The 27,903-nt window shown below is 37.3% G+C and overlaps 1 protein-coding gene across 1 annotated transcript in view; it reads left to right on the top strand.

Moving 5' to 3' along the window:
* LOC126832023 (uncharacterized) overlaps nucleotides 1-27,903 on the top strand; it is a 75,875-nt gene that overhangs the window by 9,365 nt on the left and 38,607 nt on the right. Inside the window, exon 2 of the mRNA XM_050562707.2 lies at nucleotides 8,692-8,823. Coding sequence (XP_050418664.1) covers nucleotides 8,767-8,823 — 57 coding nt within the window. The 5' untranslated portion in view covers nucleotides 8,692-8,766. The remainder of the gene's footprint in view (nucleotides 1-8,691; nucleotides 8,824-27,903) is intronic.

Genomic DNA, 27,903 nt, shown 5'->3' with positions numbered 1-27,903 from the left:
ACTTCGGGTCACACTGTTGAGAAAATAAACCGATGGGTTTGTTTAGTAGCAAATCGAGCGTGAATCAACTGAGTTTGTACTGAAAATTTTTTGAGTGATATGTATGAACTGTCTTCACACATTCGGTTTATAATTAGCGATACACAGGTACAGTGGCAAGTGTTGTACTTCACAGACTGTTTACCTCCGAACTACCTCCGCACGAAATCCCCGATTTGGGTACTTGTTAAAAGAAAAAGAAATAGTACCTGTGCGCATGCCAGTAAAAAAAACCCTAAGAGTTCGCGCATAAAAATGCCCGAACGTACCAGGCGCCAGGTCATCCAGTAGACGTGGTACAAGGGTTAATCAGCGAACTGGATGTATGAGATGTGTTGTTGACGTTTGTGAAAGTAGGACGAGGGGAAATGTGTAGGGAGTGAAGTGCTGTAAAGGGATAGTTAGATGTATTATGAATGGTTAGAGTGGCTGTGGTGTTACGGTGAAATACTATGCCGCCACCGTAACACCACAGCTTTATGATTTGTTAGACAGGAGTGATGTAATGGGTGTCAACAACTGGGTATGCTGGTACCGTCGCAACGTAGCCGTGAAATATATATTGTGGGGGTAAGGGCGGAAACGGAAAAATATACAATGCTGACAGTATGTGCCAGGCATGAGGCTGCGCAGACCGAGCGGCAGCTCGATAGGGAGTGTGTGGGAGGGTCACCCTCATAAAAAATTTTTTTTTTAAATTTCAGTTTTCTGTAAGCAGTGAAAACACTATTTTGGCATTGTTTGCGGGGTTAAACCTAAAAATCACATTAATACACCTATTGCACGATATTGTGAAACTAGCTGACGAAGACAGCTCGGGCGGCGATTGTTCGACTCGGGGCTGCTCTGCCAGTATCTAACAAACGCATTTAGTTCGCGTACAACTTTTAAAAACCGAATGTCATTATGGTATTTCTCACATAATTGGTTATCGCAAAAACAGAGTAAACTGAAAGCGAGTAATCTCGACTCAAACCTATAGTCTATAGCCTACTTACTACACTCGTCACTAGGCTTCCTATATTATTGTTTGTGGACGGTTTACTACTCAGTGATAAGCCTGCGCCGCAAAAAGAGGTCTCGCCTTTTATTATTAGTATAATGACTTCCTCATGTGCGGCAGGTTAGTTTGCTTCTAAAAACACTGTTTTCCGTTCCAAAAAATACAAAAGTAATTTTCTACCAGATGACCATGGTTCTTTTCACCGAGACTAGATAATTTCTCTCGGTGTAAGGATATAGCTATGGATAAGTTCATACAAGGTCAATAAATCCGCGGTCACTTCGGGTCACACTGTTGAGAAAATAAACCGATGGGTTTGTTTAGTAGCAAATCGAGCGTGAATCAACTGAGTTTGTACTGAAAAATTTTTGAGTGATATGTATGAACTGTCTTCACACATTCGGTTTATAATTAGCGATACACAGGTACAGTGGCATGTGTTGTACTTCACAGACTGTTTACCTCCGAACTACCTCCGCACGAAATCCCCGATTTGGGTACTTGTTAAAAGAAAAAGAAATAGTACCTGTGCGCATGCCAGTAAAAAAAACCTAAGAGTTCGCGCATAAAAATGCCCGAACGTACCAGGCGCCAGGTCATCTAGCTGAGCACGAGTGAACACATGTCATCACGGTGGTCGTAGGAGTGCGACTGAATGAAGTGGTTTTAAGCATGAATTTCCCCGATAAATCAGTTCATCGAATATCCGAGTTAAAGCGAATCCTTCAATATAGATTTTCAAGAACTAGCCAAGTGATGCAACATCATTTTGAGACTGACAAGTTACATTTTTTCATAAAAGATGGGAGTGAATCCCAGTCGCCCCGAAATAAAGAGACAAAATGTTAAAACAAGAACCCATATTGTAAGTATATTAAAAGATAACTATACTCATCATCAAATAAACAAGCACGAGCTGAGCATCACGTTTTCTGCACTGCCTGGGCAAATGATGACGGGCATACGCCATAACGTGTACTGCTATGAGGGAAATTTTGCCGGGATAGCAATCTGATTAAAACACTGATCCTATTTCGTTTCGTTTTTTATAGTTCAAAATTTCGTTTTAGTTGTCTTTACTACTCTAGGATCTGGAAGAGTTCTTATATAACTCGCGTTCTGGTTGATGTGAGGGGTTAGCCAATGAAACGGTGTGTTAGGGCGAGTTTTTGGCGTGCGGTGCACGGAACGTCAACGTTGATTAATCAATGTCTGGCGCCATAGAGCCAAAAGCCGTTCGTATGACCCCTGACGCGACTTCCCACTACAACTGGTCAGATCTTCATGTAGTGCAGGCCATCGAAAGTATGAAAAAAATATAGACCTGGACAGCAGCACTATCGTCTGCGCGTATTTCGAATTTCATCTGCCAAGGATACTTTTACCTACGCTCCAATGTGTATCAGGCTTAATTGGATATAATAAAACGCCGAACAATGAATGAACGCCGGCGTGATATGCGCTCACTATACTTAATCTTGCAAGATCTTCTAAAAATAAAAATAGAAAAAATAAAATGTAGGTCTGTGCATATATTCAATTGTTCGAGTTCTAGTTTACACAGATTCTGGCGACATAATCCACAGTAGATTTAAAAACTGTGCTATTTCAAATATTTAAGACTACTGCGCGTGAGAGTATTTGTGTTTTTGTATTTAAATGTAGGTGTTATAGTATAAGTCTATATAAGGGTGTGTATATCATATTATTGTATGTTTGCCGACACAATATACGATTTTATGACATGACGCCACATGCCAACGCTCCTCAGATTATGGGAGCCGCGGTTGCTCAGTGAGGAAGACACTGGTTTGCTAATTTGTATATCCCGGGTTCGATCCCGGTGTTGGCCGAAAAAGTTCTTCTGTATTTTCCGGTTCGGTTATCCCTTGTCAGTGGTGCAGGACGGAGGGCATGACAATCAACATTGTCTAGTCTTAGGATGGAACGAAAATCTGATGTCTCGCGTACTCATTCGCTTGCACGAAATAGTTAACAGGACAGTTGTAATTCGAAATTAGAGTATCCGGGCAAACTACCCCATAGCACACTGCATTATGTCCGTCTTCATTAGGCTTGGATGGAACAGATTATGGCGAAGGGTTCCTTTAAAATGTTTTTCGTACGCCAGAATGACATTATCTGACTATCCTTCTCACTTTAACAATAAATTAATATGTGTTCGAGCATAGGTTGCTTAGGTAAGGGGGCGGGGCGGGGGTCTCATCTATTGCTCGTCTCTGGTTAGTGAGTGGAGAATTGAGTGCGGGTTCGCAAGTGGATGGAGCCGGGAAATGTTCATACATACAGGTCGAGCCGCATGATTTGTGGGTGTTGGTCTCCGTGCCTCAAACCAAAAGTGAAAGTAACTTTCGTTTTCTCAAAAGTTATTTTTGAAGATTTCTATTGGATTTTGTGGATTCTTACGAAGCAATATGCTTTCTTCTCGTCGTCTGGTGGAAGAGAGGGTTAAAATGAAATCTAAGGCAGCTATAGTCCCGGGTCAGAACAACGAGAAACAAGCTGAAACTGAAAGTGTCCCTTCAACTTCAATTAGTCTTCTAAGCGGGCCGAGTGATACTGTGGAGCCACCTCAGCTCGTACCAGAAAGCGGCGCGGATAATGTCGATAATCGTATTGGCGGTAATGAAGGACCCATGGGTCACAACGAGCAATGCTTATTCTAAAGCGAACAAGGTCGCCAGTTAGCGGAATGGTAGGTACTTAACCCTATCCACAGAAAAGTTTGAAAAGTATCCATGTGTCAAGTACAATCGTAACGTTAATGGTATTTTGTGCAGTATGTGTACGAGTCATCCTCGGGCAGGTAGCAAATCGCCATTTATATTTGATGAAGATCTGATAGGTTTAACTGGATGCCTGCCAGAAGACGTCAGATTACATCGTTCATGCAACCGATTTTCAAAAATTTTCTCGGGGAAAGGCCTACGCCCCCCCCCTCAATTCAGGGGAAAAGACCCCCGCCCATCGGACGTATTGGCGCCCTTGTCTGTAAATGTATTAAAATTTAGGTTACATTAATGCAGATGTGTTAAATGACGTTTTCTGTGTATGCATTTTCAGATTCTGTTAATTGATCTTTAATGCGTAATACCGACTTATACGCATCAACAAGTAAAGTTTTGAAAGTTCTTGCCGGTAGATCCTCATAAATATTTCTGAAATATATTTCTTAAGAGGTTACCACTTCATTAAGCCAATTAATTTGAAAGATTTCTAGTTATAGTAAGAATATCGTGTTCACTAACATTGTACTTTTACAACCTGAAATTTGACTACCGTTTAATTAAATACCAATAAATAAGGGACTGTCTCGCCAACCTGGAGTTCGATGCAGGTGTTGGATTTTTCTGCCTAGTTTTCCCTTGTCGGTACCTAGTCGTTTGGGTTGTACGAAAAATTTACAGCGTATTCATTGGCATACACGTAATCCTTTTGCAGAAATGTAAGGCGTTAAATCTAATTTCATGGATATGTTTGAGTTTATAATAAATACAAACCAATGCACAGAATATATTTTTAACATTGATAATTGTATTATACATTTTTAAAAATATAGTAGTTATCTCCCATGACTTGAATAAACTATATTTTAATAATAAGTCAACCGAAACATGTTCTGAATAATATTCTCACGAGAACGTTGATACAACAGTTATTTCCCCTGCATCAATAATAGCGAGAAAAGATTAAATTCACGCACAACGAAATTATGCTTAAATGAGCTAAATCGCTAATATTTGGGACCTAGAAATTGACACAAATGGGTCGCAACGCATATAATAATGTAATATCAATATATATATAAACTGATTTACTTCAATCGTTTCCATTTTTACGCTAATCTCAAATCAGTTATGTTCGGCGATATACAGCAGAAGTCTCAATCGAATGACAATATCTAGTGTCTGGTTATTCCAGTCTACACCGATAGTATTTATTGCGCATGCTCTCTAATCACGTGATTGGCGGATGTTTGTGGTTTATTATTGTTTATGTTTTAAATTACATATTATATGAGGGCGCCAAAACCTTTTAAGTGAGTAGGGCCTCTGTGGGTCTCAATCCGGCACAGAATACGACGTCACCGTTTGACATGACTTGTGGAATATGTCTAGCATCGTTCTTCGAGTCCCTTGTTATAAATGGCGCCAAAACGCATTATGGTACACGATTCGTGTACCAATGGTAAAATGTTTATTTTGTCTTAAATATTGGATATCAGAAGCCCATCTTTTCCCGGTAAGATCACAGCATCAATGTTGATTTTAATTGACAAATAATTCGTGTTTTCAATGTCGAAGACTTTGGATGATATTGAGTTATGTATGTTATTTGTTTAGATTAAAATGTTTTCAGGCCTAATTCAAACAGTAGGCCTACTCTGAAAGCTATATTAGTTTTAATAGGGTCATCCAACGTTATGCATATATTCCGAAAAAACATTTGAGCTCTTGTTGACGTCATATGACGTCAACAATTCTGCAGCTTAAGGGTTAAACTAAAACACAGATAATTTCTATTTAAAAAAAAATGTTTTTAAAAATATTGGGCCTTATTTAGATAAACTTATGCAAAAAAAAGAAAAGCCTTCGGATAAATTTCAGCTATAGTCCCGGGTCAGAACAACGAGAAACAAGCTGAAACTGAAAGTGTCCCTTCAACTTCAATTAGTCTTCTAAGCGGGCCGAGTGATACTGTGGAGCCACCTCAGCTCGTACCAGAAAGCGGCGCGGATAATGTCGATAATCGTATTGGCGGTAATGAAGGACCCATGGGTCACAACGAGCAATGCTTATTCTAAAGCGAACAAGGTCGCCAGTTAGCGGAATGGTAGGTACTTAACCCTATCCACAGAAAAGTTTGAAAAGTATCCATGTGTCAAGTACAATCGTAACGTTAATGGTATTTTGTGCAGTATGTGTACGAGTCATCCTCGGGCAGGTAGCAAATCGCCATTTATATTTGATGAAGATCTGATAGGTTTAACTGGATGCCTGCCAGAAGACGTCAGATTACATCGTTCATGCAACCGATTTTCAAAAATTTTCTCGGGGAAAGGCCTACGCCCCCCCCCCCTCAATTCAGGGGAAAAGACCCCCGCCCATCGGACGTATTGGCGCCCTTGTCTGTAAATGTATTAAAATTTAGGTTACATTAATGCAGATGTGTTAAATGACGTTTTCTGTGTATGCATTTTCAGATTCTGTTAATTGATCTTTAATGCGTAATACCGACTTATACGCATCAACAAGTAAAGTTTTGAAAGTTCTTGCCGGTAGATCCTCATAAATATTTCTGAAATATATTTCTTAAGAGGTTACCACTTCATTAAGCCAATTAATTTGAAAGATTTCTAGTTATAGTAAGAATATCGTGTTCACTAACATTGTACTTTTACAACCTGAAATTTGACTACCGTTTAATTAAATACCAATAAATAAGGGACTGTCTCGCCAACCTGGAGTTCGATGCAGGTGTTGGATTTTTCTGCCTAGTTTTCCCTTGTCGGTACCTAGTCGTTTGGGTTGTACGAAAAATTTACAGCGTATTCATTGGCATACACGTAATCCTTTTGCAGAAATGTAAGGCGTTAAATCTAATTTCATGGATATGTTTGAGTTTATAATAAATACAAACCAATGCACAGAATATATTTTTAACATTGATAATTGTATTATACATTTTTAAAAATATAGTAGTTATCTCCCATGACTTGAATAAACTATATTTTAATAATAAGTCAACCGAAACATGTTCTGAATAATATTCTCACGAGAACGTTGATACAACAGTTATTTCCCCTGCATCAATAATAGCGAGAAAAGATTAAATTCACGCACAACGAAATTATGCTTAAATGAGCTAAATCGCTAATATTTGGGACCTAGAAATTGACACAAATGGGTCGCAACGCATATAATAATGTAATATCAATATATATAAACTGATTTACTTCAATCGTTTCCATTTTTACGCTAATCTCAAATCAGTTATGTTCGGCGATATACAGCAGAAGTCTCAATCGAATGACAATATCTAGTGTCTGGTTATTCCAGTCTACACCGATAGTATTTATTGCGCATGCTCTCTAATCACGTGATTGGCGGATGTTTGTGGTTTATTATTGTTTATGTTTTAAATTACATATTATATGAGGGCGCCAAAACCTTTTAAGTGAGTAGGGCCTCTGTGGGTCTCAATCCGGCACAGAATACGACGTCACCGTTTGACATGACTTGTGGAATATGTCTAGCATCGTTCTTCGAGTCCCTTGTTATAAATGGCGCCAAAACGCATTATGGTACACGATTCGTGTACCAATGGTAAAATGTTTATTTTGTCTTAAATATTGGATATCAGAAGCCCATCTTTTCCCGGTAAGATCACAGCATCAATGTTGATTTTAATTGACAAATAATTCGTGTTTTCAATGTCGAAGACTTTGGATGATATTGAGTTATGTATGTTATTTGTTTAGATTAAAATGTTTTCAGACCTAATTCAAACAGTAGGCCTACTCTGAAAGCTATATTAGTTTTAATAGGGTCATCCAACGTTATGCATATATTCCGAAAAAACATTTGAGCTCTTGTTGACGTCATATGACGTCAACAATTCTGCAGCTTAAGGGTTAAACTAAAACACAGATAATTTCTATTTAAAAAAAAATGTTTTTAAAAATATTGGGCCTTATTTAGATAAACTTATGCAAAAAAAAGAAAAGCCTTCGGATAAATTTCATACTTTATTTGATTTTCAAGACACAATATCCTGGAGCAAAAGACAAAATACAGTATTCAAACCAGACACAATATAGAGTAATATTCAAAAAAGCATAGTGACCCAAAACATATTCATTCAATCAATCAACCCTAAAGAAATTTCTAGACATCTAGTTCCCAGTAAATTATATTGTTTCATGGCGCCATTTTGTATACTGATGTCTGAATGATGACACATTTCTATTCACGATCATCTAGGTTATCCCTGTAAACCCCTGGATGGCATCCTGCGTGTATTGGTGAATTCTCTAGTGCATTCTTTCTCATCCCCTGACCCCATCTGCAAAATCTGTTTTACATTATCCCCACATCAATAGAATGTACTTTAAAGAAGCACTATGTAAGAGCGAAATCTGTCTATTGATGGGCTTTACTTTGGCTTCAAATATTATACAAACTATTATTTAGACATTTATAAACGTGACAAGTCCATAATCTACACTCTAGACCATTGGATTTAAATGGATTTGAACGCCTGTGAGATTTAAAAATGATACAACCGTGGCTGCGATAATTAACTAATCACGCAACATCTTCCGACAATCATAACTTCGCTTAGAATAAAGCATTTTGAAATATATTTATTTTCTATTATCTATTGTTCAAATATTATAGCTAGGCCGACCAGCTCTTTATTTCTTATAAAATGCATCTTAAATCCAGTAGCTTTATTTGCGCAGTATTGGTTATCATCAAAAATAAAATCTTTAATTTTTATCCTTTTTTTTCAGTCTGGAATCTGTATTCTACTTCAAAATGCATCTTAAATGCAATAGCTTTATTTGCGCAGTATTGGTTTTCATCAAAAACAAAATCTTTAATTTTTATCCGTTTTCTTTTCAGTCTGGGATCTGTATTCTACTTGTGAACAGATATATTCCAACTTGAATGTAAACAAATTACAAGATTATAGTTTAGATGTTGTGCTTCAAAAGGAAAAACGTTCGTCCTAGTGACAACACGGCTAGTTTAAAGGTAAGATTACATTTATTTAAAGGTGAGCAATCAGATAGATTGCAACGTTTAAAGTAACGTCACGTGGTATTCTTATTCCTTCAATGGCTACCGTTTCAATCCTTACTTCTGTGTAGTTTTATGGTTGTACCCCTTCATATTTTTTGCTTTTTGAAAAAGAGAATTATGTCATATCTTTGTTTCCATTACGTTCAAAGCTACATTCGTATATCTACCACACACGTATAATGTTATCTGCCCTATTGCATCCATTGTTGTGAACTTTACATTTTACCACATCGTCATCTCCACAAATTGAATAGTTAACGTTGTTTTTTTTTAATCAAGGTAGTAACATTGAAATATATTGTTTACACAAAACCGACCATGTGTACACTAGAATAATACTATATTTAGTAAATATTTTTCATTTTGTTTCGATTTGTGTTTGTGGGTGCCTTCTTTGTTGTGAGTGCCTCCTTTGTTGTGAGTTTGGTCTTTTTTCATTTTGAGCGGAACCTGTGCCATTACAGGCACGGGACTATGCAGCGCAGTGGATGCTTAAAGTCGCGCCTGGTCCCTGTAGTTGATTTTATAATACTATTTATTTATTATTATGTATTACTTACCGTGTCCAAGTCTGATGTGCTTTGTCCGCAGGTTTGTCTTTCGGGTTTCTGATTTTGACTATATAATGCGATTTTCCTGAACTTACTTTTTGTGATCGAGATATCAATGTTTGACTGTGGTGTATACATGACTAAGTATAGTATAGTATACGTTTAAAGTTTGTTAGAGAAACATGCATAAAGTAGAATCAGGTATTTCAAATAGAATAATCATACTCTGATTTGTGAAATGAAATGTGGTTTAACGTCTCACTTTTCTGCTCCGACTGGGCGAATGAAGACGGGGATACGCCGTGTCGCGTTCTATGAAATTTTTGTCTTACCATATTGTTACCTGTTTTGTCGTAATTAATAATGAGGTGTATAAAATCCCAGAAAAACTCTTATCACGTGATTGGCGTTTGTTTGTGTGGTTTATTATTGTTTATATTTTAAATTACATTAGGGCACCAAAACCTTTTAAGTTATTACGGCCTCTGTGGATCTTAAACCGGCACCGAGTGTAGGTATCCTCGCTTTACAATAGAATGTTTTTGTCTGCGATATCACTCGGGTGGACGCAGACGTTAAATAAAGCTATTTCGCACACACTAGCATGTTTGTCTGCGATATTACCCTAGGTGGAAGTGAACGTTTAACCCCAGGAACGAACGAACCAACAGCATGCCTTGTCTGCGATATCACCCAAGGTGGAAGCGGACGTAATACTCTACGAACGAACCGACGACATGCTCACCAGCCATTTTTTGCGAGATGTACAAGTTTTAGCGTAGACGATAAATGCGAACTTTAATTGTTTACCCCGTAAATTTGTGATTGAGAATTTTATTGCATGTGCATGGGAAAGCAATGACCGAAAAGCTGTTTATCGTAAAGTACCAACTAAGTTTCTAGTTTTGGCCAATATTGAGAATTAAATTCGAATCGATTGCTTTGATCTCGGGGTTATCTGTAATATACCAGATTATTCACATACCTCAAACGTCAACTTTAATGTACTTTATTTAATGTTTCATAATGTTTGGGTTTTTTAAATTTTAATTCGAGTATTAAAAACTTCGAAGAGAATAGGATGGCTTGTCCGAAAATGATAGCAGAATTATTATTACATTTTTTATCTAAGGCACATAAATATGGCGAAGTTTAATCACCGAAACCTTAAAAAATTGTCACAACTGAAGTCAGAATATCGATCTGAATAGTTTTTGAACCCAAAGATTTTATTCAGAAAAATGCTTTAATCTTTAATCCTCCGGGGGGTATATAAAATGTATATACCACATAATCTAAATCGAACGTCTACATATCTGTGAATGAAATTAAACATTTTTGTAACACTCCACTGTTTCGGTTACTATGGGCTATAGTTTCATGACAACAATACCCTGGCTAAATTTAATACTTAGCAAATTGTTTAAGTGACATTTAGTAACTGGATGAGAATAACACATGGCCCAATTATATGGAATACAAATTACTTAAAATTTTATTTATGACGACGTTTCGTCTAGGGTCCCCTCGTCTTTATAATACATCGCCAGTAATAAACTTTTAAATAACTTGTATTCCTTATAATTGGGCCATGTGTCATCAACACTGAGCAACTTAAATGCGCAGACTAAGTACATGTAAAGTATGTGTTATGGATCAACAAAATGATCTCACAAATCTGAAATGATCGAATTGTATAGTCAAACCACGGAAAATCGGACAGTGCACGTTTTATTCTGGGTTTTGTCAGAATATCCTTACGGTGTATAAGTATATAGTTTACTGAAAGCCCAGTTTTTATTGGAAAGCAGATTGTGACGTAATTGATTTCGTATTGCTGGGTGTGTCAATTACTTTCGTTTGTGTTGTCGCAATGTCATCTTGGTCGAGCTGACAAATGTCATGACCCCAGGACATGCCCTCTTTGATTGTGTGTGAGAAATCAATTAGATTATCTGATCAAAATTATTAAGGCCCGTAGGTTACGGATAATCCCCTACCCACACCCGACATACGCTCGTAATTATCATACGTTGTACTTGAAATTACTGTATCATTGTAATCTGTTGTATACATTATATAATCTTCAGAGATGAAAAAAACCAAAGATATTATATATAATCACCTAGACAAATAAAGTAGGCTCATATCCTAGACAAACTTAAATAGAAGGATGTGAGAGGAATATCTCTTTCAAGCTGGGAAAATATTCAATTATATTCTACAACACATTCAATCAAATACTTTTCTTTATTAAGACATAAGGAGGATAATGGAATACTTTAATGTTTTCTTTAATCACGTCAGCATGATCATGATGTATTAGTAAACCCCTTACTTTTCATCTGGCCTCATCCCCGTTAATTATAATAGCTTTGTGGAAAGATTTACACAGATATCTTTTTATTACCTAGGTGTTAATTTCACACCGAATTAGCGCAAAGACATTCAAGAGAGATGTGCAGATTAGTTATTTTAGAATAGCATGCGGACCTGAATCGTCCTCGGTGGTTTCCAATCGATAAACTTTTATTCTATAGCCAAATAGGCATTAAGATTGGAATAGCTTAGGCGATGTATGTCTCGATGACATTAAGGAGTAATCAGTTTACCAGCTCATATAGAAATGGCTACATATGGCCGAGCACTGAATTCTGATTGGCACTTTATATTTGGCAAGAAATCTATGAAGGTCTGGGAGATATCATTCATTGAGATTGCCAAAGACGTACTTAAATCGGCGCAGAAACGCGAGTTCTTAAATTGCAAAATAATTTCTATAAAGAAATCAAAATAGGTTGCTGCCGTGTGTAACGTGGTTTGATTACTGGAGTTTAATTCTGTAGTTTTGAAATTTAAAGGTACTAAAATATTATAGAAAGATTAAACAGTGCAGTAATTTTGTGATGTGACTAAACCTTTGACAGTGCAGCAGTTTTGAAATGTGACTATACCCTGGACAGTGCAGTAGTTTTATAATGTAACTAAACCATGGGCAGGGCAGTAGCTTTGTAATGTGATTAAACCTGAGGCAGTACAGTAGTTTTTAATTTGACTAAACCTTGCACGGATTAAACCGTTTCATCTGCTACGGTTGCCATAACGATGATCAAAAGGGCTCATTATCAATCATGTATGGAATTTGGTAGTTTAGAGGTAAGCAAAGGGTATATTATTATTAAATTGGTGTTGATTCTGTTGTTATTAATATGTGCATTATTCTTTAGTTTCTCCGTGTTTTAAAAAAAGATATTTGGCCTTAAAGCCGTGTTCAATGTAATAATTCACTAAACGTCCAAAACGGAAATTGTTAGCTAGCAATGTCTTAAATAGAATGTAATAGTATAATATATGCAGGTTCTATATCGTCATTACAATCTGAACGCACTCTTCAGGAACAATTTGTCGATGTGTGTATATAAGCTTCATTGTCTGGTCGGGGGTTGGATGGCCGAATAGTTAGCACGTGCGCGCTGTATCATAAGGCCTGTCATTGAGGTAACTGGCGTGGTTTCGAATCCCCGATTGTACATGACAAGGAGTAGAGTCGCCTGTCCAACCTCGTGGGGTTTCTCCGGGTCCCCCTGTTCCTCCCACTGCCAAAGATCCCTATGCGCAAGCGAATTATTGAAATGAAATTAAAGCATATGTTAGTCCCGAAATGACCTAGTTTGTGTCGAGTGGACGTTAAACTCCATCTCTCTCTCTCTCTCTCTCTCTCTCTCTCTCTCTCTCTCGTTAAATAGAGCTTATTTTCTAACTGTATAGGGGATGCCCGACTGTCAGTTCGGATCATTCCGAATTGTTAAATTATTTACATTCGAGTGATACAGTCCTGTCACAGTTCTGTCAGTCCCGAGAACGGAGAAGGTGTGAGTAGAATCGTGACGTAATTAAACACTACAAATATGTTTCAGCTGTCATGAATTGGTAAGATATTTCGGCGCATGTGTTATAGCCCGAAATCCCCCTTTCACTCGATTGTTAATATTTTTGGGATTGAGAGAATTCAATTCCTGGACGTTCACGTGATTATCCCACCCGTAAAAATAACGCCGACTATCAGGCCATATTTGTTTTCAAACCTTGCTGGCGTAATTATTTATGCAATTAAATCTGTTGCCAAAAATACGGGCTAACTTTATTTAAAAAAAAAATCATTGTTTCCATTGCACAAGACAGGCTAGAATCGAAAATAAGGTTAATCAAATACGGCAATGTACCTTTAATGCGTGGATATTTTCTGTAATGAAACAAAGTGAAGATTGGTATAGTAACCCGGAAATTAGCAATCGACCCCTTTACACAAAGCAACTAATCAACGTGTCCGAACTGTTCACACCCGGTTAACAAGTTTTGCTCTAGTTCCTTCCTAATTAACATCATTGCCTACAATCGCTGATTGTGACCAGACACGTTTTCTTACCGAAACGTAATTAGTGATGAAACAAATCAAAAACACGACAGAACACTATCGATATACAAATGAACAACCAGAACACCATAATATACAATATACTGTAATAATCTTATGCGTGTTATATGTTAGTAACTAATAAATTGTTTCGCACTATTTGTTTTGACACTTACCTGTTAAGCTGCAGACTTGTAGTTTCCAAAACAAATGGTGCAAAAACACTCTCGAGTTTCAACATTAGTGATTTCTTAATTAATGAAATTTAACAAAATGAACTTTCGGGAAGCCTACGATTATCTTAAAGAAAAGTGACCAGCAATTCGACCTAACGATGGATTCGTTCACCAGCTGAAACAGTATGAAATACACCTGAAAGAGAACACTAATAACTAAGTAATAAGAATGTTATATTTATTACTGTTAGTAACTAATAAATTATTTTGCACTATTTGTTTTATCACTTTTACCTATTTTAAAAGCCGCAAAGAACTTGTAGTTTTCAAAACAAATCACCATGTCCGTGCTTATGCTTAGCTTGTCATTTCACCGGAATCTGAATAGTGTATGGCCTTCACATTGTCCCTTTAAACCGAATTTATATGTGTGGCCTTTCATATGTTCCTCTAGGGTGATTTTAGTTTAGATAAAAACTCAATTATATCCAACCACCTATCTAAGGAATAGCTGTTTATTATTTGTTATTCTGGACTCGAGGTCAGGGAATCAGAGATATTCTAATAAACATTTAATTCCAAGTTTTCTACCAGTTGATAGATATCATAAAATCTAGTAGACCAATTGTGGCATATGTTGTTTCAGAAAGGGTACACACATCCTTCCTTGTGCAATATATCCGTTACCACTATGACATAATGTTCCTGTAGCTGTAATTATACGATGATCCGACGCAAAATAACTTCGGAAAAAAGAAAGAAAGGTAACACACTGAATGCCATTTTTGTAGTCTCGATCGTAAGGAAATCAACACGAACAGGAATATGGAAAATACTTTAAAAAAAGATATGTCATTCGTTTCACGCTATTTCGAGATATCCGTCAATAAATAACGTCTATACAGGCTATTATTGAAATGACGTGAAACCTTATGGCGTTTATGTATTAAATATGATGATTAAATATCCATTTTTCGATTATAAGCGATTGCTACACACGATAACTTATACAATTGTGTCTGTGTTTATCTGTTATGTCATACCCTAGGGCTATATATTAATCAATAATACGACAGTCCGGAAAGTGGATAGGTGGGAGATATAAAAAAAATCGGAAATTATAAGCATAATCGTTTCATACATGGAAGAATATTTAGATCATTGGCCATTGCAAGGTGTAGTGCCAAATTCACCTGGAGTGGAATTGGAAATTCTATGAACTGGCAAACAGTTGGTTATAGGTAAGGAGCTGGGGAGGGGGGGGCATGGTGTCCCAGTGAGAATGGTGCTAGCTTACTATCCAGATGGTCGAGGTTCGATCTCGGTGTTGGTCGAGAAGGTTCCCAGAGATTTTCTAGTATGGTTTCTCCTTGTCAATGGTGCATGACGGTGAGCCTGGCAAAGAGCAGCGACTCGTCCTTCGGAGGTCCGTTCTTCACATTGGCGAGCACGTAAGCAGAAACCAATGACAGTCTGAATTCGATGAAGTGTTGGTGGAAACGCCACTACTCGTTTAAAATTACCCCCATAGCACACCGGGTACCCTCGCATAATAACAACAGATTATACGGTCTGGTGGTTTTATTATCCCTACTTATATACCCTCTCTAAATAGATTCTTCCATAAAACACCCCATTTCGACAACAACGTATAACAAAATATACGGTCTAGATTCTTTCAAATCTACCTACCCTAACAAAGGTCAGAGCATCTATGCTCGTAACATCTAGGTCAGGCATACGGCGGGCCATCGGGCCCGGTTTACAGTCAGACCAAAACTTACCTACCCTAACTAAGGTCGTAGCATCTATGACAAAGCAGGTCAGACTGCGCACGCTTGCCATTCTTCCTTTTCTATTCCCCGGACTTTCTCTTTTCGATGAGATTTACCTTGGGCATTTTCCCTGGAAAGACACTATGTCTTACTCAAATCAAACTGGATCAAGCCTATCTCCTATGGCTTCCTCTAATAAGTTTCTTAGGAAACACTTGTCGACGATATCACCCATGGTGGAAGTGGACGTAGAACTCTAGGATAGAACGAACGAAGATTCTATCATACAAACGATATCAAAACAAACAAACAAAAAAAAATCGTCTAAAATAAATAGCACATCAAGATGGAAAACATTTTTTTTTAAATAGTAATATAGATAGAAGGCGAACTAATGTTAAAGAATAAATGGTTTAAACTATATTTTATTCAATAATTACATATAATCACACAATTGTACAGTCTAAAGGATACGAAAACAAGCAGCGTGCTTATGAATATCGCTTCCAGTAAATAAAGAATTATTTCTACTTCCAAAGTCCCGAATTTGAACATAAACACAAAATTTATTATAACGCAATTCAAATAAAATAACAAAAATTTTGATTGAATGATAGTTAATTCGAAGAGTGAATGTACAAAATTTAAAACAATTCATCTTATATTTTTTTTATATAGTTGGGGGATCACGTGGCTAAGTGGGTAAGACGCTGGCTCGCTAGCCTGGTGTTCGATCCCTGCATTGGCCGAGAAAGTTCATCCAGATTTTCCGGCGTGGTTCCCCCTTGTCAGTGATACAGGACGGAGGGCCTGACAAGGACAACTGTCTGGTCCTTCGGATGAGACGAAAAACCGAGGTCCCGTGTATATATTGGAATGCACGTAAAAGATCCCCTGGCAGTTGGAATTCGATATAAGAGTAGGCGATAGTGCCGCTGCCCGGGCAAAATTTATCTCACAGCACACTGTATGGCGTATGCCCGTCTTCATTAGCCCAGCATAGGAGCAGAACAGTAGGACGTTAAACCCCATTTCATTTCATTTTCTTATATAGTTACGCAAGTATTAAACTCAATGTAATCTCCAAATATTACAAATATTTGGCAACATATTTTAACAATTTGATCATTAATTAATCAGTGGAATAGTTCAATGCTGATTAGTTGGGGCGTCAGGATTTTTGGGGTAATGAAATTTTTAGTCGAAATGGGGTGTAGTCGAAATGCAGAAGTGACCCGCACACTGCATGGCGTGTACACATCCTCATTAGCCAGACTGATGCCCACGATATAATACACAAACTATAAATATATAGACAATATGCGAACAAATTCGAATATATGACAAACGATAACTGTTGTATTTAATAAAATATATCCATCTAAAATACAATAAAACTATAATATAACCATGCACCGGCACTCGCAGCTTCCTGAGCTGCTTTTATTGGGTTATTTACGTCCAAAATCGGCTAAGTGCTGTGGGTTTAAATAAGTCATGCGAAACTAGCCTACCGACCCTTCACCGACTCATTGTCATGAATATTTATATGCGAAACAGAGACATTTATACATAAAATACAAAAATATAACATAACGCGAATGTATTTAATGTAATTTAAGTATAATGTTGATAAGCGATAAATTAACGATCCGAGGCTTGTTTTGTGGATATTTTCTCTGTCCAGTTCTCCCCCACCCCCTACTCCCAAAGAACATTATGTGCTAGCCGATCATTAGAGTGAAACTGTACAGTATGTTAGTCCCAAATTGGTGTAGTTTGTATTGAGTGGACGTCAAACCCCAATCACCAGGTTCATCCGCGAGGGGTTATTCAAGTCACAATTGTGTCATGGATTCATTGCTACTATGCTGATACTTTCATTATGTTTGTGGTATTAGGCAGGCCAGAGGTCTTCTTACCACGGCGACTGGACTTCGTGGTGACTTGTTAATCAAATTGATTAAGTTGATCGATTTACATGCTAACCTTTTTTTTTCATCACTTTGGCTGCATACTAAATAAATCATTAACGATTACTGTTAATTACCCCTGTCATGCTATACTGCTCTCGATAAAAATTCAGTTCTAAACTTGTTTTGGTATTGGTTATATCAGTCAATGGCACAAACCAACATATTGTTTTCAAGGGGCGGGGGGGGGGGGGTATATTCAGGTCTAACAATGCATTACGGACTAGATTTACTCGTTGAGTCCGAAAAGAATTTTGGCCTCCTGGATGATTCTTTTGGGATGATTGACGACAGCACCACGAGAAAATGATTCCTTGTAATGGAAAAGGTTTGCAAAATATTGCAATTTATTTCAGAACCGAGACAAGATTCAAATCTGTACACTATGTATAACCATTCTATGGCTTTTTAATGATGATCTATCATTCGAAAATCCCTCCATGCTATCAGATCAATGTTTTTAATTAACAAGGTCAGTTAGATCACATCCTTATGTCACCCTTCTTCTCCATGGCTGGTAGTTTCACAGAAATTAGTCTAACCCTAATTGCCTTTTCCACGAAAACAATCGTTGGCATTTCATTGAATCATATGTAGTAAAATTAATTGAGTGGCAATGCTGTCCTACTAGAACCAATCTCCCAAACAGAGTGTCTTCCCTTGCAATCCACACTAACCTCTGCTAACGGCCCATTTGACTACGCTACCAAGATTCTTGGTATTGATAGACAACGATTAACAATACAATGGAAACCAAACAAATGGTAATGTATTTATTTTTATTACAATAATAAAATAGAAATTTGAATCATACTTATCGTAAATAATAAAGTATTTATAAATATACAGGGAACTCTTTCGCGAAAGATTACAGGGTTAAAGGGTAAACACGTGGATCTGTTTACCTTTATAACGCGGCCGTAAGGCCTAATACATTTACAAACGAAACATGCAAATTTAGATTGTTTTCGGAAGGGTAGTAATTGATGACATTTTCCCCTAAAATTTACTAAATTTCATTAAGTGTTTATAACGCCAGGAACTTTTCTGACAAATGCCCTCTGGGCCAACCGGTGTGGTGCGCGAGCCTACGGCAGATTCGAATGCTGGATAGCGAAACTTGTGTGGAGAATGATGCAGAACTAGCTGATGACCCGGGAGCTGCACAGGTTGAAAGCAAAGCCGTATATAGATAAAGTTGCGACAACTGTGAAGCCAAAAATTTCATATGACGTCATGAAAATATGATGTCAAGTGTACAAAGACGCCATCTTTGGTCCCAAGTATTTGTACCTACTCACTACACTGATCTATAGACCCGTGACTCACTGTCACGCTTGCATACGCTTTTAAAAATCAGATTTTTTATGCAGACGGGTAAAGTGAAAAATTAAAATTTAAATTATATAGTAATTTGGGAGATAAAACCTTTTTGCCATTCCGGATTCGGTCATCGATCATTAATTATATCATCAATTTTTCGAAAATAGAAATTTCTTTAAACTGACTAGATAAAACATTTAAAATCAGTGTAACTTAAAATCAGCGTAATTTAAATAAAAGGTGTCTAGCGTAACATGTGTTTCGGGCATATGTTTCATCAGTGACATGTGAGACGAGATATCGCTCTACGCAACTTCCTGGTGTCTTTTGAGTAAATAATAATATTAATCTAATATATAAACCGCACAAATTTAACAGATACAAATAATGTACATGTTATTCCACAGGTAGACATACATTAAAGGGGCCCAAGGAAGGAGACGCAGTTGCTTTAGAGTTTGTCCGACAACTTTGGGTATTTGTACCACATTTCCAATGAAATAATCATGTTGTTCTGATGCTCAACTAGTATCAAATATATACTGATGCTCAACTAGTATCAAATATGTACTCTCCAAAAAAAGTAGGGGATATTCAGAAACAATACAAAACTGCAGAAATGCACTGCTATTTTTATTAGAAGTAACCAGTGTATGTTAATAACAGGCCAATTGCCTACACATGATTATAAACATTTCATGTGGGCGGCTTATCTGACGGCCCCATTTCATTCGCAAATAGATACACCGTCAAAAGTGAAAATGGACGTTTTTGATTTTTGTCTTAATAATAAGTAATTGCTCCACCAACCCTCAGAAATTCAGCAATTTGTCGTGGCATGCTCCTAATCAACCGTCCAATCACGATTTGGGGCAATCTGACCCACTCCTCTTGCAGTGTCACGGTCAATTCTTCCAGTGTTGTCGGTTGACGTTGACGTCGACGAACACATCTCCCGATCAAATTAAACTTAACACACTAAAGCAAAGATACGCTAAACAGTAAATCTTATGCAAGAACCGATAGGAAAGCAAACATGGATAGATAAACCAGCACGTGGCAGTTTTCATCAACCCTTCCTTGAAGTGTCAAATTTGACATGTATGGTGCTATTGCGTGTCGCATGTGCAGCTCAGTGGTTCTGTTGGGGCGATAAGTTCTTCTTCATCTGTGAACATACTCTCAAAGCATGTCAAGTGTCCATGACTATTATCATATTACAACCTGCATAGGTATTTGCATTTTAATATCCCCTACTTTTTTTGAAGAGTATATCGTGCCTGAGATTTTTTACAAATCGTCTCGAGCATGTTCCACACATCTCAACATTTATCCGCATCTTGTTCAATCTATAAAAGTCTACATTCCTGCACAATGTTTTGTTTAGTCAAGTCAAACAAGAAAATGTATAGGCTATAAATGGAACAATAGAACAGGTACACCTTAATGTCGACAAATACGTAAAACTATGCAAATAAGATATTTCTATGATATGATTCAACCGAAAGGTCCTATATATGCATGATATAATATTTACATTTAAGTTAAACAAACAGCATCTATTCATTTTAAATCTTGCGTCGAGCTGAATAAATTATGTGATTTATAACATCTACGCGTTAACAAGATATTCATTTAAGAGCAACTATGTCATTTCGGGATTAATATACCACATATTACAAGTCATACCCAACGGAAAGAAATGACGATTAATGAAAATTCCACCATTTTTGATTTTATTTTGTCGGCCATTTTGAATTTCTACCATCAAGAATTCTCGAAATTAAATTTTTGAGAATATCGCTGCCCTTTTATTACCAAATTAATGGAGTTTTGTTCATTTTTTTTTAAATTTGGCAGTCATTTTGAAAGAAATGCCCGCCATCAAATGAAAAATACATTTTTAAATTGATGTTTGTCAAATTCGATTTTTCAACACACTTCTCTTGCATAACCACTCTGTGTTTGAGGAATTTAAAAATAAATTATTTATCCTACCACCACTGAAAGACACTGATTACGATATAGCGCTCTCGATAATTCCTGAAGAACGCCAAATTGAATTATGTTAATCATGTCATTTTGCCTTGGCCGATTTTGAGTATGATTTTGGTTTCTTTTGCAATGTTTTTATGATAAATTATAGCCGTAAAACGTTATACCAAGAACAAAATAAAACGTTTTGCTAAGTAAAGCTATATGACGCCATGACGTCATAGTTTTTATGGCGTCATACTTGGGACCCAAAATGGGGCCTGTAAATGAGTTGTCGTAACTTTCCCTATACAGGGCTTTGGTTGAAAGTAGTGTTACTCAGAAACCGGAAGCGGTAGTCCAACGCCACCTAACCCATGTTACTCCCCTGGTCCGAGCTTCCCCTATACACCAAATTTCAGACTTGAGACAGTCTCAGAACGGTCTTGTCGGTGATTAGCAAGACCTATTTTGTCATTATTTCAATTATTCATAATTCCATAATTTTGTAATTTTTGTTTATGTAATCATCCAAAGTGTGGATATGATGTATATAATGTGCATATCTATAACATATCTTTACTTGTCGATCACATTTTCCAATACTTTAGTCGCTATGGACAAAAGAAGCGCCCTTGTCGCCACTTTTCGGTGATTAGTAGAGCCCGTGATATTGAGATAATTCGGTTAAACGTTAAATCATTTGTTGGAATTCTTATGCGTGTTTTCTAAGGTTATTTCTCACCGCAACTCACAAGTGGTAAACGTTAAAATTGTGCGTGTTTTCTAAGTAGATTGAGCGGGAAAGTCTAACTTAAAGGAAAATATTGGTGCCAGTCATTATCACATATGTGATAGAGCTGGTTAAACACATTCCAAATATGATTTTAACACAGAGATCATTGCTACGATAACTGAGTAATACAGGTTTCCTGAATCGGAAGTAGCCATCCCTCTATATAACTGACTGATGTGACGAGTGATAACAGATTCACGGCCGAATTTCTGCTCACTAATAATTCCTTCGAAAACCAAAAGTTGTTGTGTGAGACTGCGAGAGGATATCTGACAATTCATAAAAAGAATTGACTGCCACTAGATAAGAGAACAAGAAAGAAAAACAGAAAAAGTCCGTGCATTACCATGTTTTTATAAGGCATAGGGAATGTACGGACTATTTCTATTTTTCTCGTGTTCTCTTATCTAATGACATTCAATTACATTATTGAATTGTCAGGTATCCTCTTACAGTCCCATATATCGTAGCAATGATCTCTGTGTTAAAATTATATTTGGAATGTGTTTAACCAGCTCTATCACATATGTGATAATGACTGCAGGCACCAATATTGTCCTTTAAACATGTATTATGCAAGAACTAAATCTACCTATTGCAGGTGGCAAAGTGGGTAAGGCACTGAATCGCTAGCCTGGAGGTCGGGTGTTCGATCCCTGCATTGGCCGAGAAAGTTCATCTATAAGTTTAACTTAAACATGTATTATGCAAGAACTAAATCTACCTATTGCAGTTGGCAAAGTGGGTAAGACACTGACTCGCAAGCCTGGAGGTCGGGTGTTCGATCCCTGCATTGGCCGAGAATGTTCATCCATATTTTTCGGGTGGTTCCCCGTTGTCAGTGATGCAGGACGGAGGGCCTGACAAGGACAGCTGTATAGTCGCTCGGATGGGACGAAAAACCGAGGTGCTGTGTACACATTGGCGTACACGTAAAAGAACCCTTGACAGTTGGAATCTGTCCGGGCAAAATTTCCCTCATATAGCAGACTGTATGGCGTGGGAGATCGAGTGGTCTAACGTGTACGCTTTAGGTCACATGGTCTGTCACTGGATCAAGTAGCGTGGTTCTATCCCAAGACTGTACTTGACATGGGGAATGGTCGCTTAAGACCCCATAAGCCTAAGAGAATTAAAGAAATAAAATTGTATCATCTGTCGGTCCGAAATAGCCTAGTTTGTGTCGAGTGGATGTCAAACCGAATTTAACTGTCCCTCTCTTTGTTAGAAAGGAAGGAACCACTGTGGCCCAGTGCGTAGGAGGCCTGCTAACTATCTCAAAATTTTCCAGCATGGTTTTGCGTTGTCAGTTATGTAGATGGAGGGCTTGGCAAGGAACAGTTACAAGGGGAAATCCCGGCCAACACCGGCATCGAAACCTATACCTCCTGCTTTGTGAGCCAGCGCTCATATCCCCTATGGAATTAGGGACTGCTTCTTAAATTACAGTTTAGTGGTAGACGAATCGTACTCTGTTCACTTCATTTATCTTATGTGATGCTATTCTCGTAAAATATAATGGTACATTTAGATTATTCTGATATCCTAATATAAATTGGAATGTAAAAATGTAAAACTGACTGCTGTCAAACAGTTTCGTTCCTGGAATATTGAACTATCTCTACAAAGTCGTTTGGGTTTATTACCAGAACTCCAATCTCCAGAACCTCATCTTGTAATTGGACATTTTGATTTAGATTCCGGGATAAGGTTTTGACTAGGAAACAGTTCAAGTCCAAGATATTTTTGTGATATGTGGCATTTCGTATATGATATAAACTTATGTGGGATAATGTAGATATATATAATCGGCATTTTTATAAAACTTTACTTGGGGAGTTATTTTTATTACTTTACAGATAAAGGCCTATTAAATAATTTTTTTTAAAAACTGTACTTTAGGAACAGAGGGGTGGGGTGGGTGGGGGTTAGTATGAATACTATTGACGGATATTTATCTGTAAGGGGTTAACACTTATTAAAATTGATGCAATTATTTAAAATAAATTAAAGAATCTCAATGGATAAGTGGTCAACACAGATCACATAACATACACGGTAATTAGAAGTAAATGACTATCAATCGTAATCCAATAACTAGAAGTAAATGACTATCAATCGTAATCCAATAATTAGGAGTAAATGACTATCAATCGTAATCCAATAATTAGGAGTAAATGACTATCAATCGTAATCCAATAAACAAATAGCTATAAACATTAAAATATTCCTTAAAATAGCTATAGATTTGCTATTGCGGTGAACATTTATCAATGATATTTTAGTTGTTCTTGTTAATTTTATTAAAAATTGGTTCGAGTGAATCAGTGGTACAAATTCAATAATTATTATCTTGTACACAGAAATCTATATTGTGTTATTATCTAATTGGTGTTTTAGTTTTTAGTTTTTAAAAGACAAAAAAGGGTATCACCTTCTAAATCGGAAAAAAAACGTAAACAAAAAAAAATTAAAAAAATAAAGAATAGAAATACCACGTTATCGGGAGAGTTCCCGTATACAAATCTTTTTTTGTATGTTTTCTCATACTTCGCCGTAGGGTAGATGTACCTATTTTTTTATGACGGCCGATTTGAACTCGGACGCTGTTAGTTTGGACTATTTGGTGTTTTGCAGGGTGTCCTTACAGCTTCCGAAACACCTGTATTTTCTATTATCACCTTATTTTCTATTATCAAATTTCACATAGCCTATCCCTCATTCTTTTCTACGCACTGCGAGCTGCTAATAGGACACTGACTCTCTAACGTGTAGGCCCCGGGTTCGATCTCAGTGTTTGCTGAGTAGGTTCCTCGGGATATTCCAGCGTGGTTTGCACTTGTTAGTCGTGCACGAGGAAGAGCCTGACAAAGAACATCGTCTAGTCGTTCGGATTAGGTGACATCCGATGTCCAGTGAACATGTTGGTGTGCACGTAAAATACCTCTTGAAAGATGGAATTCGAAAAAAGGGGAGGGGGGTGGTTAACGCGTGCACTTTGCATCATAAGGTATGTCATTGAGTCAAGTGGCGTGGTTTCGATTTCCCGCTTGTACGTGACAAGGCGTAGGGTCGCCTGTCTAACCTCGTGGGTTTTCTCCGGATTCTCCGGTTTCCTCCCACATACTAAAGACCCCTACGGACCTACAGACCTTGTGATACAGCGCGCGCGAGCTAACCATTCGCCCCCCCCCACACACCCACACACGCGTAAGCGAATTAATGAAATAAAGTTGAACAACATGCCAGTCTTCACTACCAAGGACTTAAGACGTTCAACCTGGTTCTCCCTTGTCAGTGATGCAGGACGGAGGGGCTGACAAGGAAAGCTGTCTAGTCGTTCGGATGGGACGAAAAACCGAGGTCCCGTGTACACATTGGCGTGCACGTAAAAGATCCCTTGGCAGTTGGAATTCGATATAAGAGTAGGCCGTAGTGCCGCTGTCCGGGCAAAATTTCCCTCATAGCACACTGTATGGCGTATGCCCGTCTTCATTAGCCCAGGTTAGGAGCAGAACAGTAGGACGTTAAACCCCATTTCATTTCATTTCATTTAAGACGTTCATCCCATTCATTTCATTTCTACTCATTAATAGTATTTACCAGAACACAACATTCAAATAATATGGCTCTTCACTGCCTTGGGTCAAACAGAATGATGTTGGATTAAATTTCCGGGCACAGACGAGTGTCGTGAGGATTTATTAAACAGAATGTTGCAGGGTATTCTGCACTTTATCTAAACTTAAAGAAGTATTAGTCGTAACAAAATAAAGGCTTCCCCAAAGCGACGTCATTGACTTCATTTCCTTTTACTTCCGGACCGACGAAGTTTCTAATGGAGCGCTTCAAGTTTGATTTATAATTAATAACGCTGTAAAATGACTAATATAATTACATTGACAATAGAAACGACGGGAAGTGTTAAAACTAGTGAGTATTCTGAGATGATAGCAGACGAAATGTCATCAGGGTCAAAACAATAAATATGGCGACTGATACACGTTTTTATTGCTGTATTATATAGTCAAACAGCAGTAAGAAGTTGTATTTTAACCCCTTCATGTGCCTTTGCATTGGACGACTATTCGAAACACACGGACCGCTATTGAATGGATTTTGATAAAGGCTTAAAGTAGCTAAGTCTCTAACTCATTATCATCCAAAATCTTCAACATTGAAAACACGATTTATTTGTTAAATTAAATCAACATTCATGTTGTGATCTTACCGGAAAAAGATGGGCTTTTGATATCTAATATTTAAGACAAAATAAACATTTTACCATTGGTACACGAATCGTGTACCATAGTGCGCTTCAGCCCCAGTTGTATCAAGAGACTCGAGGGACGAGGCTAGACACATTGCACAAAATCAAACGGTGTATGTAGACTGGAATAACCAGACGCTAGAAATTTGCACTCGCTTGAGACTGCTGGCTTATTTCGCCGAACATAACTGATTTGAAATTGGAGTGAAAACGGAAACCATTGAATGTAAATCAGTTTATATACATTCACATTACAGTATTATATGCGTTGCGACCCACTTTTGTCAATTTCTAGGTCCCAAATGTTAGCGATTTAGCCCCTTTAAATATACTTGCATTATCACAGAACACAACTAAATGTAAAGTTTGGATTTTTGTTTATTTTTTATAAATATAACTAGAACCGGTCAATATTTAATATTGTAATATTGTGTGACGTTTGGGGTGATGTTTATAGGTTAAAGGTCTCTTTGATAAAGATCATTATCACCAGATTTTTTTTAACGGTCACTGCGCCCAAAACATTTTATCTTTGTATATTGAAATAAGACTAGCCCCACTGGCTATTATTAATAAATAAACTGTTATGGCCAGAGTTGTTTAGTTTTTCACTGCCTCTAGCATCTGAATATATCTTATTCAAATTTAGAATGTATATTTGATTTGGTCGAGATAGTATTAATAGTGATTTTATCAAAGAATATTTTTTCATCTACACAAATGAATTTGAATACATCAATTCCGTGATAATTGGCTATAGATACTCAAATCAATTTCCCTATTCGGCCTTAAATATGTAATAATGACTGAAGGTGATTATAGTAAAGTGGCAAAGTGAAGGTTATTGTGCAAGGGGAAGAGTATGTTTACTCTTTCTATCCCCTCTCGTTTGAGTTCACATAGCAGATATATGTGTGTGTTGTTTCTTCATTTAAACATCTGGAATGGTGGTGTCATTTGTCATCGAGGTAATCTTAAACCAAGTAGGGTTCTGAATTTAAGTTTAAGATCCAAACCATCGCCCCAATTGAGTAATGGCGAATGTCATTCATGAACAGGGTAAACTGACTTCCAGAACACACGATACCATTTCGCATTTGATTACCTCACATAGCTAACAGGTGTTATATTGTTTAGAGCTGTTGCGATTTCATATTATTCTTGTACAAAGTCACATCTTCCTATCCAAGACGTTTATTACAACCAAATGCGACTATCTACTACAGGTCGTGATACCGTACATATAGCTTCGGTTATCACACATACATTAATAAAACGACATTTACGACATACCCTGACAACATGTTTATCGATATGATAGCCAAATGGAATCTACCTAAAGTATTTGGTTTGACACTGCATCGTAGCAATAAAATAAAATAGTTAGTAATTGCTATTGTCTACAGATCAACCCCGCTCCACCCTCCATAACCACCAACTAAAAATTATATTTATAATTTTAGTGAGGAATATTGGACAGGAATACTAGGCATGATCTACCGACTGGCATTATCTACATGTGTATAGAACTCGTGGGGGGAGAGGATGTGTTACGAAATGGCCACCCTTAAAAATATGCGATATACGGATTGAACGGAATGACTGGATCATGATGGGGTCACATGGCACCCGGATATAACCCCATTTACTCCAGACTGAAATTTAAAACACGGAAATTAGTTGTCGTTTACATAATTACTTTATTTCCCGATTGATTGTTTTACGTCAGTTGACTTTTTGTTGATTCCGTCTTCATTAGCCCATTGCTTTTTGTTGACAG

Source organism: Patella vulgata, chromosome 9 (assembly GCF_932274485.2).
Source record: "Patella vulgata chromosome 9, xgPatVulg1.2, whole genome shotgun sequence".
NCBI classification, from domain to species: domain Eukaryota; kingdom Metazoa; phylum Mollusca; class Gastropoda; family Patellidae; genus Patella; species Patella vulgata.
The sequence above is the reverse complement of the archived record's forward strand: the minus strand, read 5'-3'. Positions and strand labels throughout refer to the sequence as shown.